The sequence below is a fragment of the Varanus komodoensis genome, unplaced genomic scaffold (assembly GCF_004798865.1).
Source record: "Varanus komodoensis strain SLA01 unplaced genomic scaffold, ASM479886v1 scaffold1, whole genome shotgun sequence".
In the NCBI taxonomy this organism is placed as follows: domain Eukaryota; kingdom Metazoa; phylum Chordata; class Lepidosauria; order Squamata; family Varanidae; genus Varanus; species Varanus komodoensis.
In genome coordinates this window covers 34,283,418-34,297,088 of record NW_025335268.1, presented here as the reverse complement: position 1 = coordinate 34,297,088, position 13,671 = coordinate 34,283,418, and the positions used below count along the sequence as shown (strand labels likewise).

The 13,671-nt window shown below is 43.1% G+C and overlaps 2 protein-coding genes across 4 annotated transcripts in view; one reads left to right on the top strand and one right to left on the bottom strand.

Annotated features, from left to right (window-relative positions):
- PNLDC1 (PARN like ribonuclease domain containing exonuclease 1) overlaps positions 1–9,268 on the top strand; it is a 29,498-nt gene extending 20,230 nt beyond the window's left edge. For 2 of the 3 annotated variants that reach the window (XR_006413866.1, XR_006413864.1), the window contains exons 18-20: positions 971–1,069; positions 3,717–3,850; positions 9,181–9,268. Coding sequence is in view for 1 of the 3 variants with exons in the window: in XM_044421759.1 (XP_044277694.1) it covers positions 971–1,069; positions 3,717–3,789 (172 nt within the window). In the remaining 2 variants the exon portion in view is untranslated. Of the gene's footprint in view, positions 1–970; positions 1,070–3,716; positions 3,880–9,180 lie in introns of those variants that run through there. The other variant, XM_044421759.1, reaches the window with a different exon arrangement.
- LOC123029824 (proto-oncogene Mas-like) lies at positions 8,013–8,902 on the bottom strand. The gene has a single exon (XM_044443588.1). The coding sequence runs from the start codon at positions 8,850–8,852 to the stop codon at positions 8,013–8,015; it is 840 nt and encodes a 279-aa protein (XP_044299523.1). The 5' UTR covers positions 8,853–8,902.
- Positions 9,269–13,671: the final 4,403 nt, after the last annotated feature.

Here is a 13,671-nt window from a genome sequence, read left to right as displayed (position 1 = left end):
CTCTCCATGCCTTTGCAATTACCTCAGATTTCTTCTACTGTTTGTTAGGCCAAAGAGAATCTCTTTCAGAAGCTCACAAGTGATTTCAGTTGACTTCATGGTATGGGATAGCTGCGTATACTACACACAATAGCTTGCATCCATGTGTGCTTCTGGCTATTCAAGGTGTCTGCAATTCCAAGGGTTTAAGAAATTTAAAGATAATGGGATTTTTAAAGATATATAATGTGTACACATTTTAAAGCTTGTGTCCTTTTCAGACTTGGCTGAGTGAAATATCAGTAAAGCAGAGAAAATATAAAGACTCCATATGGCAGCATGCACAGTATCAAAACATGCACATTTTGGATGTTTCAGTAATAATTATCTTTGTATTTATTCCTGTGCTCTCTTGTGCCTTGTGGGGTTCTTCCCAACTCGGCTTACTAAAACTGCTGTGATTGGATACCTGATAAAACTGATCATAATGTGGGAACTGGGGGCATGAGAGAAAGGGAAGCGAAGGCCATGTCGTGGTCCTTCTCCATTCTCCTTTTGCTATGGTGAGGAAGGAAGAAAAAGCTGCCAGGGCATTTAGAAGGAGCCCCTCTTCCACACATGACTAGCTGCAGAATAGGTGGTTGAGAGTGTGAATAAGAGGCCTTGTCTTGGTCATAAGGGGTGAGGTGCTTCTTTATAGGCTTGAATGTGCATTGGTATGACCTACATATCAGAGCTTTTAGCTTTTCCATGCTTACTAGAGGCTGATCTGCTCCCCCAAACTTGCTTTTCATCTCTGCTGCTTTGCTCTGTGAATAGTTGTCAGGGAAACACTTTGGGGGTGGTGATGGGGATGTCTAATGAGAGGAGTCATTGGATGTGCACTTCTCCAGCTTTGAACTGCACCTCTTAGGAGGGGAACAAATGTTTAGCTGTCAGAACATATTCTTCTATATCAGTAGCTGAACCACACTTTTTCTTTTTAATTCAGTGTCAAGATGGTTTTGAGAGAATATAAAGGTCATCCCAACATTCAGATCTCCCTGTACCATTACTGGAGGCATTCTCCACAAGTGAATTGCTTCTTGCAGTAAGTAAGGTTGACTTTATATGAGATCTTCATGCACAGAGTTCTGGAAAGCTTTTGTTTTTGTTTTTTTGACTCTGCAATACAAAAACCAAACTGCACCCTTAGGAAGGAAGGACGGAAGGAAACTAAAACAATACAATTTCTGAATTAAAATTTAAAATGCTTATAGGATTAAATACATAGAGGTTATATATCTCTGTATACTACTGTTCTTAAAAATAATTCTGCACGGAGTTCAAAAAAAACACCCCAAATAGCAATATATTTATCCTAAAGGCCACCAATTCAAAAATGGAACGTTTCATTAACATTACTCTTATCTGTCAAAAGAGTGAAGAAAATCCTTTCAGATTGACCTTATGTTAAATTCCAAGAGATGGGTAGGTAATTAAAAAGAACATGTGGATCCATTATTACTAAAGAACTTTCCATCACATGATTTATCAGAATTATGGCCTCTTACCAAAATAAAGCTGCAATTGGGCATTGCCAAAACATATGAAGAAGAACTCATTAGCACCATTACACCTCCAACAATTGGCCAAATCAACTGAATCCTTATCAAAAAGATATTGTGGCATCCGGTATAATTGTAACATCAACTTTTGCTTAATTAAGCAAAAATTAAGATCCATGGCCCTTTGTGAAATACAGAATAAAGAAGCATTCCATTGACTGGGCAAGAGGGGGTACCGCAGTTCATTATTCCATTCTTGGTTAAGACGCTGGGTTAACCTTGTATCTTCTATGCCCTGGTTTGGAACAGGACTGCAGAACCTTGGGCCCAGGGACCACATTGGAGCAGGTTTAGCACCCTGATGGTGGGGATGATTAGGAATATGGCCTGGGCTTGTGTGCACTAATCCCCACCTCCCTTTTTGGGTTTCCTCTGTCTACAGAAGGCTATGGATAATAAACCAGTTACTATAGTTTTAGAGTATCTGAACAGAGTTTCTGCATGGATGCTGATTCTGCAGTTTGCTTCTGCTGATGTTTTCTTGCACTTACGTATCTGGTGGTGGCATCAGTAGAAGTGCGTTCTTTATTAATACTGTGTAAGCTTGTCTTGTGCCAAAAATATTGGCCTTGGTCAGTCCCATCTGCTGTGGTTTTCTTCCTCTGTTCCCTTGGCAAGGAAAGGAAGATACACAGAAAGAAAACCTCTTTTTTTCCTTTGAAACACAAGAAAAGTGCCCAAATGTACATTCTCATCTGTACATGCTACTGTGTGATGAACAGTAAAGAGAACAAACCAAATGCACAATGTAAAACCAATGTTTCAAAAGAGACCCTTGGGGGATCTGAGAAATTACAGGTTACTTAGCTTGAATGCCTGTGCTGGGTAAATTGATTGAAAACATAGTTAAAGGTACAAGGAGTAGGTATGTACTCATAGAAGGACAATCCCTACTAAAAAGAATCAGTATGGTTCCACAAAGTCCTGTCTCACCACCCTTTGGAACCTGAAGAAGACAGCTATTGAAAGCTAGAAGCCCCAACAGCAATCTTAGAATAGTAGAGCTGGAAGGGGCCAGAAGGCCACTGGGTCCAACCTCCTGCTCAGTGCAAGACACCAAGTTAAACCATCCCTCTCAGATGGCTGTCTAGTTGCATCTTGAATGCCTCCAGTGTGAGAGAGTCCACAGCCTCCCTAGGTCATTGGTTGCAGTCTTACAGCTCTAAAAGTGAGGATTTTTTCTGATATCTACCCAGAATCCAGCTCCTATAACTTGAACCATTTATTCCATGTACTGTACTCTGGGCTGATCAAGAAGAGATCCTGTCCTTCCTCTTTCTGACAGCCTTTCAAGTACTTTCAAGTGCTATCATATCTCCCCTCAGCTTGCTCTTCTCGAGGCTAAACCTCAGTTCTTTCCATCTGCCCTCACAGAGCTTTGCTTCCAGTCCCTGGATCATCCTTGCTTCCTTCCTCTGAACCCTTTCCAGCTTGTCTGCATCTTTCCTAACCTGTGGTGCCCAGAAGTGGGCACAGTACTCCAGATAAGGCTACATATGCTACATCTAGTATCTGGGGCCGCATGCCTCAGGCATCAACCATAGCATGTATGTAAATATGTTGGGGAACATGAACAGGTGGGCACTCATGAGCGCTCATGTCTTGCCTGTGAGCAGCTAGTTGGTCACTGTCTGAACAGAATACCTACCTAGATGCACCCTGAGTGTTATCCAGCAGGGCTCCTATATTCCTGCATGGTTCTTATATTAAAGAGACTTGTGCAGTTGCTTTTAGGGCCAAATGGGCCGTCCTGAAACCGCTGTAAAGGAAGGGGTAAAATGCTTTAAAATAAAATAAAATAAAATAAAATAAAATAAAATAAAATAAAATAGCTTCCTGGGGCAGGACTCAAGCCCATTCCATTTTGAAATGTTGAGTTTTCTGTCAAGCATGGATCTGGCTGTGCTTGAGGTAGCCATTTATGTGCATTTCTTTAAGTGGGTCCATTTAAATGTTGAGGAAGTAGATAGAATAGTTATGATAAAGCTACATTTTCTGAATAGTAGAGATAGTAGTGAAGTGTTACACTTAGCTTATTTGTGGAAGTAAGTATAAAGCCTGACGCAAACAGGGCTCACCACCTTAACTCTTGAGGCTGATGGTTTTTTGAACTGCCTTTTGTCTTTTCAGAGTTTGTGGCATTGTGGCCTCTTGGGCTCTGATGGCGCTCTTGCTTGGAGGCTCTTCCAGCTGTGCTATATGATGGACCATCTTCTGGAAAAAATGTCTTTTCTCTACTGCTTGGCCCCCTCTCCCTCCTCATTGTAAGCAATGTTCATAATAGATTCAAATGTCTGCCACGTCTTTGCAGTGGTTTCATTCCTGTATCTGTTTCCTAATGTGGTAAGAGGGATTGGGATGGCAAGCATTTGTCAGGCAGGAGAAGGGAAGGAGCAAGTTTCCCTGTTCAGATTTTGCCATAAGACCGAAAAACAGTGTCCAGCCCCAGCTGTGGAGCTGGATACAGTGTGCTTGCCTCTTGTGACAGTCTTCCCTCTCCCCCATTTCTCCTTATAGCTTTTCAAGCATTGTAAAGCCTGATATGGGTTTCATGTGAGTCTCATCCCATCTCCTTCATATTCCTCAAGTCCTTGGTAAGCTAAGGAGACTGTTCAGGAGATGTGCCTTTAGTGATCACGGCCAGTTTTGAAGGCCAGCCAGGTCACTCAGGAAACAAGCATGGTGCAAGGAACAAATCTTTGGTCTTCCTTTCTTCCTGGTACATCTAAGGGCCTGTGCCTTGACACTCTACCTGACAGTGATCAAACACAGATAAAGGAACTATATTGGTACCCCAGTAATCAGAGCACAAGTTTTCCAAGCCTGTCCTCAGTTTTAATTCAATTTTGTCCCTTTGAAGCTATCACAAATTATTCATAATTGATAATAACTGGACCAGGGCTGGTATTATAGGTAAATATTATACATTTAAACTGCCTTTTGGCTCTCCTAGAGCCAGTGTAGGAACCTTTAAAATGTTTTAAGAAGCATCTAAAAGCAGTCAGCAGTATTAACACATTTAAAGTCACTAATAGGAACAGAGGAAATGTGTGACTTTCAAAGATACTGGTGCTGACTGACTAGAGGAAGATGGCTTGCTCTGCCCTTGTGTCTTTTTAATAGCAGCTTGATGATGCACATCAACAGGAGTTACCCATATCTGCTGTGAAAGTCTTCACCTGCTGATCTCTGCAAAGTTGTAAAGACAGCTTCAAAAGAAGGCAGCACATGCAGCCAGAGATGGGCAACTTGTCTCCTCCCAGAGTTTCAATTTACAGCAGTCAGCCCCCAGCAATGACTGCCCTGGCTAGGGCTGGTGGGAGTTTTAGGCCAACATTTATTGCCAGTGCTTTATCATAAAGATAATCTATAGTCTCTGTGGTCTCTGTGCATCACCATATGGGGTCTGTGCCTGCATAGAGCCTGTTGTCTGGACGTTTCTACAGTGAAGTGTTAGTTTGAGCAGGACCCCCTCCCCTTCCTGTTTCCTGTATCCAGGGGAGGGGCTCCCACCCATTCTATATTCTAATCCAGTGGGTTGAATCCAGACTTGGTTTTGATCTGGCATCCTGCCAAGATCATACTCCATTTATTCAAATCTTTGGTGTGACTGCACTTAGAATATTGTGTACAGTTGTGGCTGCCACCCCTGAAAAAATGTGAGTACTTTGAATTGGGCCTGGGTAGCAACAAGCAGTCAGTGCAGCTGGCAGATGGCTGGCATGATGTGCTTTCTAGGACGGTATTGTTGCATTTTTCTTCTTTTGCAAGGGACCCGAGGCAACTTGCAAGGTTTTCTTCCTCTCCATTCTATGCTCAAAGCAATGCTGTGAGGTATGTTAGACCAAGAGGCAGTGCCTGGCCCAGAGTCACTCAGTGAGCTCCATGCCCTGTTGGGGACTGGAACCTGGATCTCCACTGTCTAGTCCAGCATTCTAACCACTATACCACGCAGACTCATACCATCGTACAACTCAAAGGCTTGTTTCCTCAGTTGCCCTTCTGTAAACAAGGATCACAGACTGTGTTTATGGAAGAGACCTGGATCCAGTGACAGTTCCTGTTGGGGAAAGGAGGGGAAATGAATTTTCACAGCTGCCCACTTCCCATGCTACTCCAAAAGGACCCCTGAACCTCCCCAGCAGATTGTCATGAGGAAGGGGAAACTAGCAGAGACTGCTTCCCTTTTCCCCTGCCTTTCCACCAACAGATGTATACAACTTACTGTATTTTTCCGTGTATAAGACAATACTTTTTCTTAAAAATATTTACCTAAAAATGGAGGGGCATCTTATACACAGGGGACTGGGAGGAGAACTTCAGGGGCACTCGGGGGAGAGTGGCGCAATTGCGGGCATGCGCACAGAGAAGCAGCAAGGTGGCGGATGTGCACAGGCAGCAGCAGCTTTCTCGCTTGGAGATCGGTAAGAAGAGTGGGGGGCGTCCTATACATGGGGGCGTCTTGTAGACGGAAAAATATGGCAAGATCCAAGTCAATGACTCAAAAAGCAACCAGATCTAAAAAGCCTAAGAATTCTAACAAAATGGGAAAAGAAAAGCCCCGCTCAGAAAGAACAATGAAGTAGGTACCAGGCAAACCTCTGTAGAGGTTTTTTTAATAGGTGAGATGCAAGCCCTGAGAAGGCCATTTCTGTGCTAACTACGTAGCACAGAACCTTGCCTTTTCTCGGAATTCAGGTGCACCTGCAAACAGCTATCTTCTGAAGATCTTAACATATGGGGAGGCATACATGGTAGTTGAGTGCATCCACTCTGGATGAAACCTAAATGATAACTAAAGTATTCTTCTTAAAAATACCTCCAAAACAAAACTGGTTGGATGCAAAGCTTTGGCTCCTCTTTGGAAATAGTTCTTAGTTTCAATAGTCTCTAGCCCAAGTGGATATTCCCAGGAGCTGACAAGTGGGCAGTATAGTTTTGTAATGATCTCTAGCTTCCAGTGAGGGAAAGACTTCTCCTGTTTGCTTCTAATGGCAGTGCTTTAGGAGTCCTTTACTGAGCAGGGATTGGACCTGATGGCCTCCTTGGCCCCTTCTGAATCTACTATTCTATGAGTCTATGATTCTATAAACTGAAAGAGGTTTTCATGTATGGCTCATCCCCGCAACATACCCAAAGGGCCAAATGTGCTTCGTTCTTGTTGCTCACCCGAGCTCCTCGATGCCCAATTCTTTTCAGGTGGTGGGGAGAGTCTTTGCAGGCATTTTCACTTCCCACTTCCATGAATTCTCAAAGTTGATAGAGAGTGGTTCTGAGAGTTCATCTGCCTACTTCTTTGTGACTCTAGGATGAATTTCATTGGGCCCTGGAGATCTGAACTCATTTTAGCCCAATTAGAAGATCCTTGATCATTTGCCTGTCGATTTTGAGCTGCCTTCCTGCCTCTTCAGCTTGTAGTTCACCTTCATCAGGTTGTAATTCTTTTGGGAGAAGACTGAGGCAAAGTAGTTCAGCATTTCTGCCTTCTATCCACATTGAGTAGTTGAACTCCCTTCTTTTTCATCTGTCTTTTGCTTTGGACATATTTAAAGGAGGCTTTTTTGTTGCTTTTAGTGCCCCTTGCTAGCCTCAGTTTGTTCATTGCTTTAGCCTTCCTGACAGCATGCTTGCAGTTTCTTGCTACTTGCTTATAGTCTTCCTTTGTAGACCATAAGCATTCCTTCCACTTCCTTTATGTGTCCTTTTTTCAGATTATCTCTTAGCTTTTGGTGAAGCCACATTGGCTTCCTCTGTTTTAATACTATTTTTCCTTGTTGGAATTTGTTTGTGCCTTAAGTTTCTTTTAAATATTCCACCCTTCTTGGGCTCCTTTTCCCATTAGAGAGGCTTGCCATGGGACTTTGTTTATCGCCGCCCTGAATTTGTAAATGTTGGCTTTTTTAAAATCCAGGGTACATGTTTGACTACAATTAGTTTAAACTTCCTTTATTATTGAGAATTCAAGTAAGACATGGTCATTTTCCCCAGAGTTCCCCTAACTTACTTTGTCTACTATGTCTTCCCTGTTGCTTAGGATCAGGTCAGGTAAAGCCATACCTCTCATTCCTAGTCCTGCCACTGTTTTCTTCCCAAAACTTATTTCTGCTTTGAGAGTCCACTCTCATTCTAAAGTAATCAATCACTCCTACCGTCTAGTCACTGCAAAGTCTTTGCAAGGTTGATATTCTCACCCACCGAATGCCTCTTTGTCCTTTCCTTCTTGATGCCAATATCCTTGTTACTGGATCATGGCTCAGCAGGGGCCTGAGACCCAAGTAAGAGGAGCAGTTGACTAAATCAGAAGTAATGAACAATAAAGTATGTGAGCTGTAATGCATTTATTCTGGAGCTGGGAATGCAAAGTAATATTCCTCCTGTTTAACAATGGTTTGGTGGCCCCTGAAGCCCAGAGTAAGTTTGTGCCTGCTATTGGTCTGCTTGTGTCCTTTCTAGCATCTCTTCTTCATAGCATAAAGCGCTGCCAAGCAAAATCTCAAGGGGGTCACCGCATTTTCTGATATAACCCCCAATGAGAAAATATATATAAGGGTTGATACTGCTACTTATGGAATCAAATAACACAGAAATTGTAAAGATGGGTATGTATATTGTATCAAACCAGTATTCCAGGAAATGGAGAAACCTAATGGATGAGTAAAAAGTCACAAACAGTAAAACTGTAACTCCGATGGTGAAGTCAAGTGCTGCAGGGGGTGTTTGTTGTGCTTGTTGTGCTCTGGAAACAATGGCCAAGGTGCAAAAGATCATGACAGGGAGAAAAATCAGGTACTCAATGATCAGTTGAGTTGTAACTGAAATTTTACAGGACAAAGAATCTTCATTCAGGTTTGCATAGAATCGTGGTTGGCACGCATCATATTCCACAAGTGCTACCAGGCCAGAGATGACCCACAACATGACACAAAAAATTGACAGATTCTTTAGTCGGTGATGTTGATACCAGATGGGGAAATAGACTAATGAATATCTTTCGACACACATAGCTGTTAAAATATAGAAACTGCTTTTGCATCCAAGCAAATACATCAGCTCTAAAAAACGTGAAATGGATGAACTGACAGGGTTTGGTACTAAAAATAACATGAAATAAATATACTGATAGAGCAGAACAATAAAATCAGCAGCAGTCGTATTCATGATGTACAGAGTGAACCTCGTCTTCGTGATCTGCCAGGAAATAAATGAAATGACCATTGCATTCCCAAATAATCCCAAAATACAGATGGGAATAGCTATGATTATCATTGCTTTGTTGATGCAGGCTGCTGTCTGCTTCCAATCTGCATCATTTTCTTTACTGCATCAGCAAGGATGGGAAGACAAAGTGCATATCTGTGCCAACTTGAGAGTATGGATTTGTTCAGTTACTCTTCTCAGCCTGCCAAAAAGAAAGACAGTTTGACATTATTATGGTTTTGAGGGGGGTTACTGAAATAGGTAAGTTCCAACACTCATCTGCCAATCAAGGATGCTTATGTTACAGTATTACACTTCTATAAGATTTCATTAGGAAAGGCCATTCTAGCAATTTCTTCCCCTCTTTGACAGTCCGCTTAACTGCTTCATTGTGCAGGTATCACAGGATGGGCAATGCATGGCCTGCTTTTCTGCACCACTGACCTGCTTAGTATGGATACTAAAGTTGCCGTGATACAAAGAGAAGGAACTGTTTGGAAGCAGGATCCTCCTCCTGGGAACCTCCCGGAATCTGATTTGCCCTTGTGCCATTGAGATCACATTTCAGCAGCAGATGGAGTGGCAGTGGGCAGAGGTGCAGCCCCAGGTAGAGCGGCTGGGGGCATGTGGTTCCCTCACCCTCAGGAATTGCCCAGTCTTGGTTTAGAGAAAAGGAAATGATTGGAACCCACAGGATTTGACATCACCTTTCACTATCCCTACAGTAGGCCCTAGTGCACAACTTCCATCTAATGGTACTACCTCAGCTTTCCTCAACCTGGTCTCTTCCACGAGGTTTGGACTACAACTCCCAGCATTCCTGACTGTTGATCATGCTGGTTGGAGCTGAAGTCCGAAACATCTGATCTACTCGCTGTTCCCATTATCTGATACCAGCAGGGCATTGGAAATGATACACCCTGTTGAGTCACTTCAGTAAGGGATGGGGAATAGCAAGATGAAATGTGATCCAGACAAGATGGCAGTACTATTAGTCAAGAATAGTACTTGGGTGAGATGGTTTAACCTGTTCTGGATGGAGTTACATTCCCTTGAAAAAACAGGTAAGTAGTTTTGGAGTACTTGGTCTTAGGGTACTTTCCATGGAAGCTTACCTGGTGATGATTACTAGGAATGTCTCATCAGTTTTGACTGATATGTCTAACCATAACATGGGGCCTTTTCTGGAGAAGGTGGACTTGGCTTCTGTCATCCATGCCTTAGCTATCTGCAAGTGTGGAGTATAGTAATGCAGTCTATGTGGGTTTGCCTTTGAAGATGTTTTGAGATGCCAATGCAGCTCAGGGGACAGAGACTACCCTGGTCACTTTGATAGACAACCTTTACTGGAAACTGGATAGGGAGAACATGTCCCTCAAAGAAGCATTATTAAAAGTAATATAATACAAAAGTCATTGTTAAGTTATGGAAATAACCCTATTATACCATACTGGTGGGCTTTGTACTCATGTCTTACACAAGTAGATGGTTGGCCGCTGTAGAAACAGAAAACTGCTCTACATGGGATCTTGATTCTGATTCAGCAGGACTCTTCCTTTGCTCTTATATTAACTCACAGTGCAACATTAAAATCCATTGAGTAAAAGACAAAACAAAGTGCAAGCAGAGGGCTAGTGCAGCTTACAGTTCTGTTGTTTGAGTCCTGTCTTTTAAAGCAGGAGAAGAATGCTCACCAGATCTACCTGGGGCATTTCCTATCATCATCATCATCTTATCCAATGACCTTTTAAACGTCTTCTTCCCCAAATCTTACCTAGAGCAATTCTGAATTTTCTTGAGGAAAATGATTTGTTTGCCAATTGAGCCTCATCACTCATGGAATACTTCTCAGGGAAACTGTCAAGTCAAGATCATCTGAGAAAATCACTTTGATGTCATCTTAGTTCTGACAGTACCTGACCAATTTACCATCTTAACATCTCATTCAGGTAGCTTGTCTCTACAGTCGGTTGTGACAGAACTACATGGCCAGTTACGGTTTTCTGAAGATAACAAACTGAATGATTTAGGGTTAGGTGTTTTGGCACATCGGGTATGAAATAGCTTTCAATCATCCTCTTGAATTTATCCCACCATCTCAGCCCACCAAAGCCTTGGAAACTGAATAACTCTGGGACATTGTAGGAGGAAGAGATGGCTGTGGCTAAAGAAATATGATGGCCACCATGTTTTGTTGTTGCTAGTTGCCAGCTGCTGGCTTTTCCCCTCAAAAACCATGGGTAGCTGTGAGCCATGTTTTTGTGTTGGAGTCATCACCCCACCACCACTCACCATACTCTTAGACTATCTCAATGTATAAGGACAAATTCAAATTATGTATGTAATAAAGCAAGGGTTAATTGATCAGTTAACCAGACAATTATGGGAATACAATACAGATTTTTTTGTTCATCGACTACTGGTTCTCTTCCATCCCTATCTCTCTAGGCACAGAATCACAATAGTATAATACAGATTTCTGTATTAGGTAGGGAATTATTTTTTAGATGAAGTTCACTGACCCATTTAATAACCATTTTATATAAACAGGTTATAGCAAATATCTACAATAAACAAAAAGCTGACAAAGTCCAGGGTTAATCTAAATCTTTAACTTCATAAAAAGCCCCTATTTTTATAAAGCTCTTACATAAGTCTTTAAAATAAAATTGCTAAGTTTTTAAATAGGCTAAATTTAAATTTGCCTATACTGACAAATTTGTTATGACCCAAACCAAGGAATGTTTCTTGCAATGTTTCAAGATAAGGCATATGTTCCAATCAGAAGTAGTAACCACTCTGATGACAAAAGCTGTTAAGTGTAACAAACCTCTGCTCCCACTCAAAGTGCTGCACCTCTGAGGCTTATATACCTGCTTAGCCACTAAACACAATCTCTAGCATGTGTTCTTCCCTCTTGTTCTCCAGCTCTCAGGTATATTTAATGGGTCCCACACTGCCAGAGAGTCAGAAGTGGGCCACCTGAGGCTGCTTGAGCTTCAGCACCTGTCTTAAGCATGCCTCGTGTGCCCCCAATCCTGTTTCCCTGGACTAATGTTGGATTAATTCCAGTAAACGATGATGATACATAAATAGCTGGCAGGGCGGAGGGGCCTACCAACATCTGGCTGGTGGGACCCGTATCCAGTGATCAGCAGGTCAGACGAGGGCTCTGTCCTCTCGGGCACTGAAGTCCTCTTGCCAGACTTGGCAAACCTGACATCCAAAGGAGAGGAAAGGTCATCAACACAGTAGACTTGCTTCTGGAATGAAACCTTCAAAGGCAGGCAGAACTAAGTTGGTTTATCTTTTTGACTGTTTTCATCCTCCCGATGCTAGTCCTGCTCCCAGCTGTTATAGAAGTACAGAAAACAGGCATTTTATTTGTGCAGTGATCTGCTTGTCACAGGCTGGTTTTCCTAGGAGGAATAGATCAACTATACTCGCACAGGTCATTCAGGCAAGTTCCTGAGGATGGCTTGGACATTGTGCCATCATCCTGGAAGTAATAAAAGGTTTAGGGCACTAGCATGTTGCCCCCACGACTTATCTGTGCAAGCCAACAACTGGGAAGAGGATGGGAATCCAATGTGGGGCATGGCATTGGTGGTCTCTGCTGCTCGCCTTCTAGATTTACAGCTAAGGAGAGGGAGGGAAAGAGGCTGGGTCACCAATTAAATTGGTCTAACTCCACAGCCCCAAGCGCCTTTCCTCCCTATCCCTTAGCATGCCCTCTTTTCCCCCATGTGAGGCCTGGTTGTGCCCTGGGGAGGGGCAGCTGACAAGGTTCTTCCCATGCCGGCTACAGGAGGGCAGAGCAGAGTCATAGCATTTGGGGGCCCAGCTCCAAGATCACAGGATGTTGGAGATGGGGCTCTAAAGAGCATTATGACCTCCCAGATGATATCAAGAAGCTATTGGATTGCATCCTTAGTTTTTTGCTTCTTTGCTTTTATCAAATTGTTTTGGATGGCTGCAAAATAGGAAAATAAATACCATAGTTACCCTCCAATGTTCTTTTTGATCACCTCTGATGATGCTTCTGCCCATCATAGCAGTTTGATACTAGAATGGTATTGTGAACTCCCCTCACTGGGATGATGTATGTCCTATGTAACAAATGGGATGAGAACCTCATGACCTCGCAACAACTGTTAGCCACAGTCTGGTAGTGCTCATAGTGGAACTCTGGATCCATTTCAGTCTGGTCTTTGGGTTGGGTTTGGCAAGGTGTGATAATCCATATGGAACAGATAATCTGCAGTAGGAGAGAGACAGGGTAAATGTGATTGTGTTTATTTTTATTTATTTAGTCAAGAAATGTGTATGCTGCTTTGCCAACCAATGCAATTCCCAAAGCTATAACCAAGACATCTGAAAACAATAATCAAACCATGTAACAGTCTCAATATAGTAGTACCTTGGCTCACAAACTTAATCCATTCCAGGACTCTGGTTGTGACCCAAATTGGTAGTGAGCCAAGTCAAATTTCCCCATAAGGTTCAATGTAAATACGGTTAATTTGTTCTATAACCATTTTTTAAATCAGAAAAATGTGAAGCAAAGTGACAACAACAAAGATCATGGCCATCTCCCCGCCCCCCCTGAGCAGAAGCACAGCCATCTCCCCCCACCCCCCCAGCACAACTGAGATCGCGCCTGTCATCCCAGCACGCGCCTGTCATCCTGGGGAGCTGGGGGGTGCAGGGGAGAGATGGGCACGATCACGGGCGCACTGGGGGAGGAAGAGAAGGGCATAAATGGAACTGGGGGGGGACGGAGAGACGGGCATGAATGGGGCACGCTGGAGGAGGGAGAGACGGGTGTGAACGGGGCACGCTGGGGTGGGAGAGATGGGCGCCATCTCTGCCATCTCCCCCCCCCCCC

Excerpts from the sequence above, each read along its gene's own strand:
- LOC123029824 (XM_044443588.1), bottom strand. The coding sequence starts at position 8,852 with ATGATAATCATAGCTATTCCCATCTGTATTTTGGGATTATTTGGGAAT.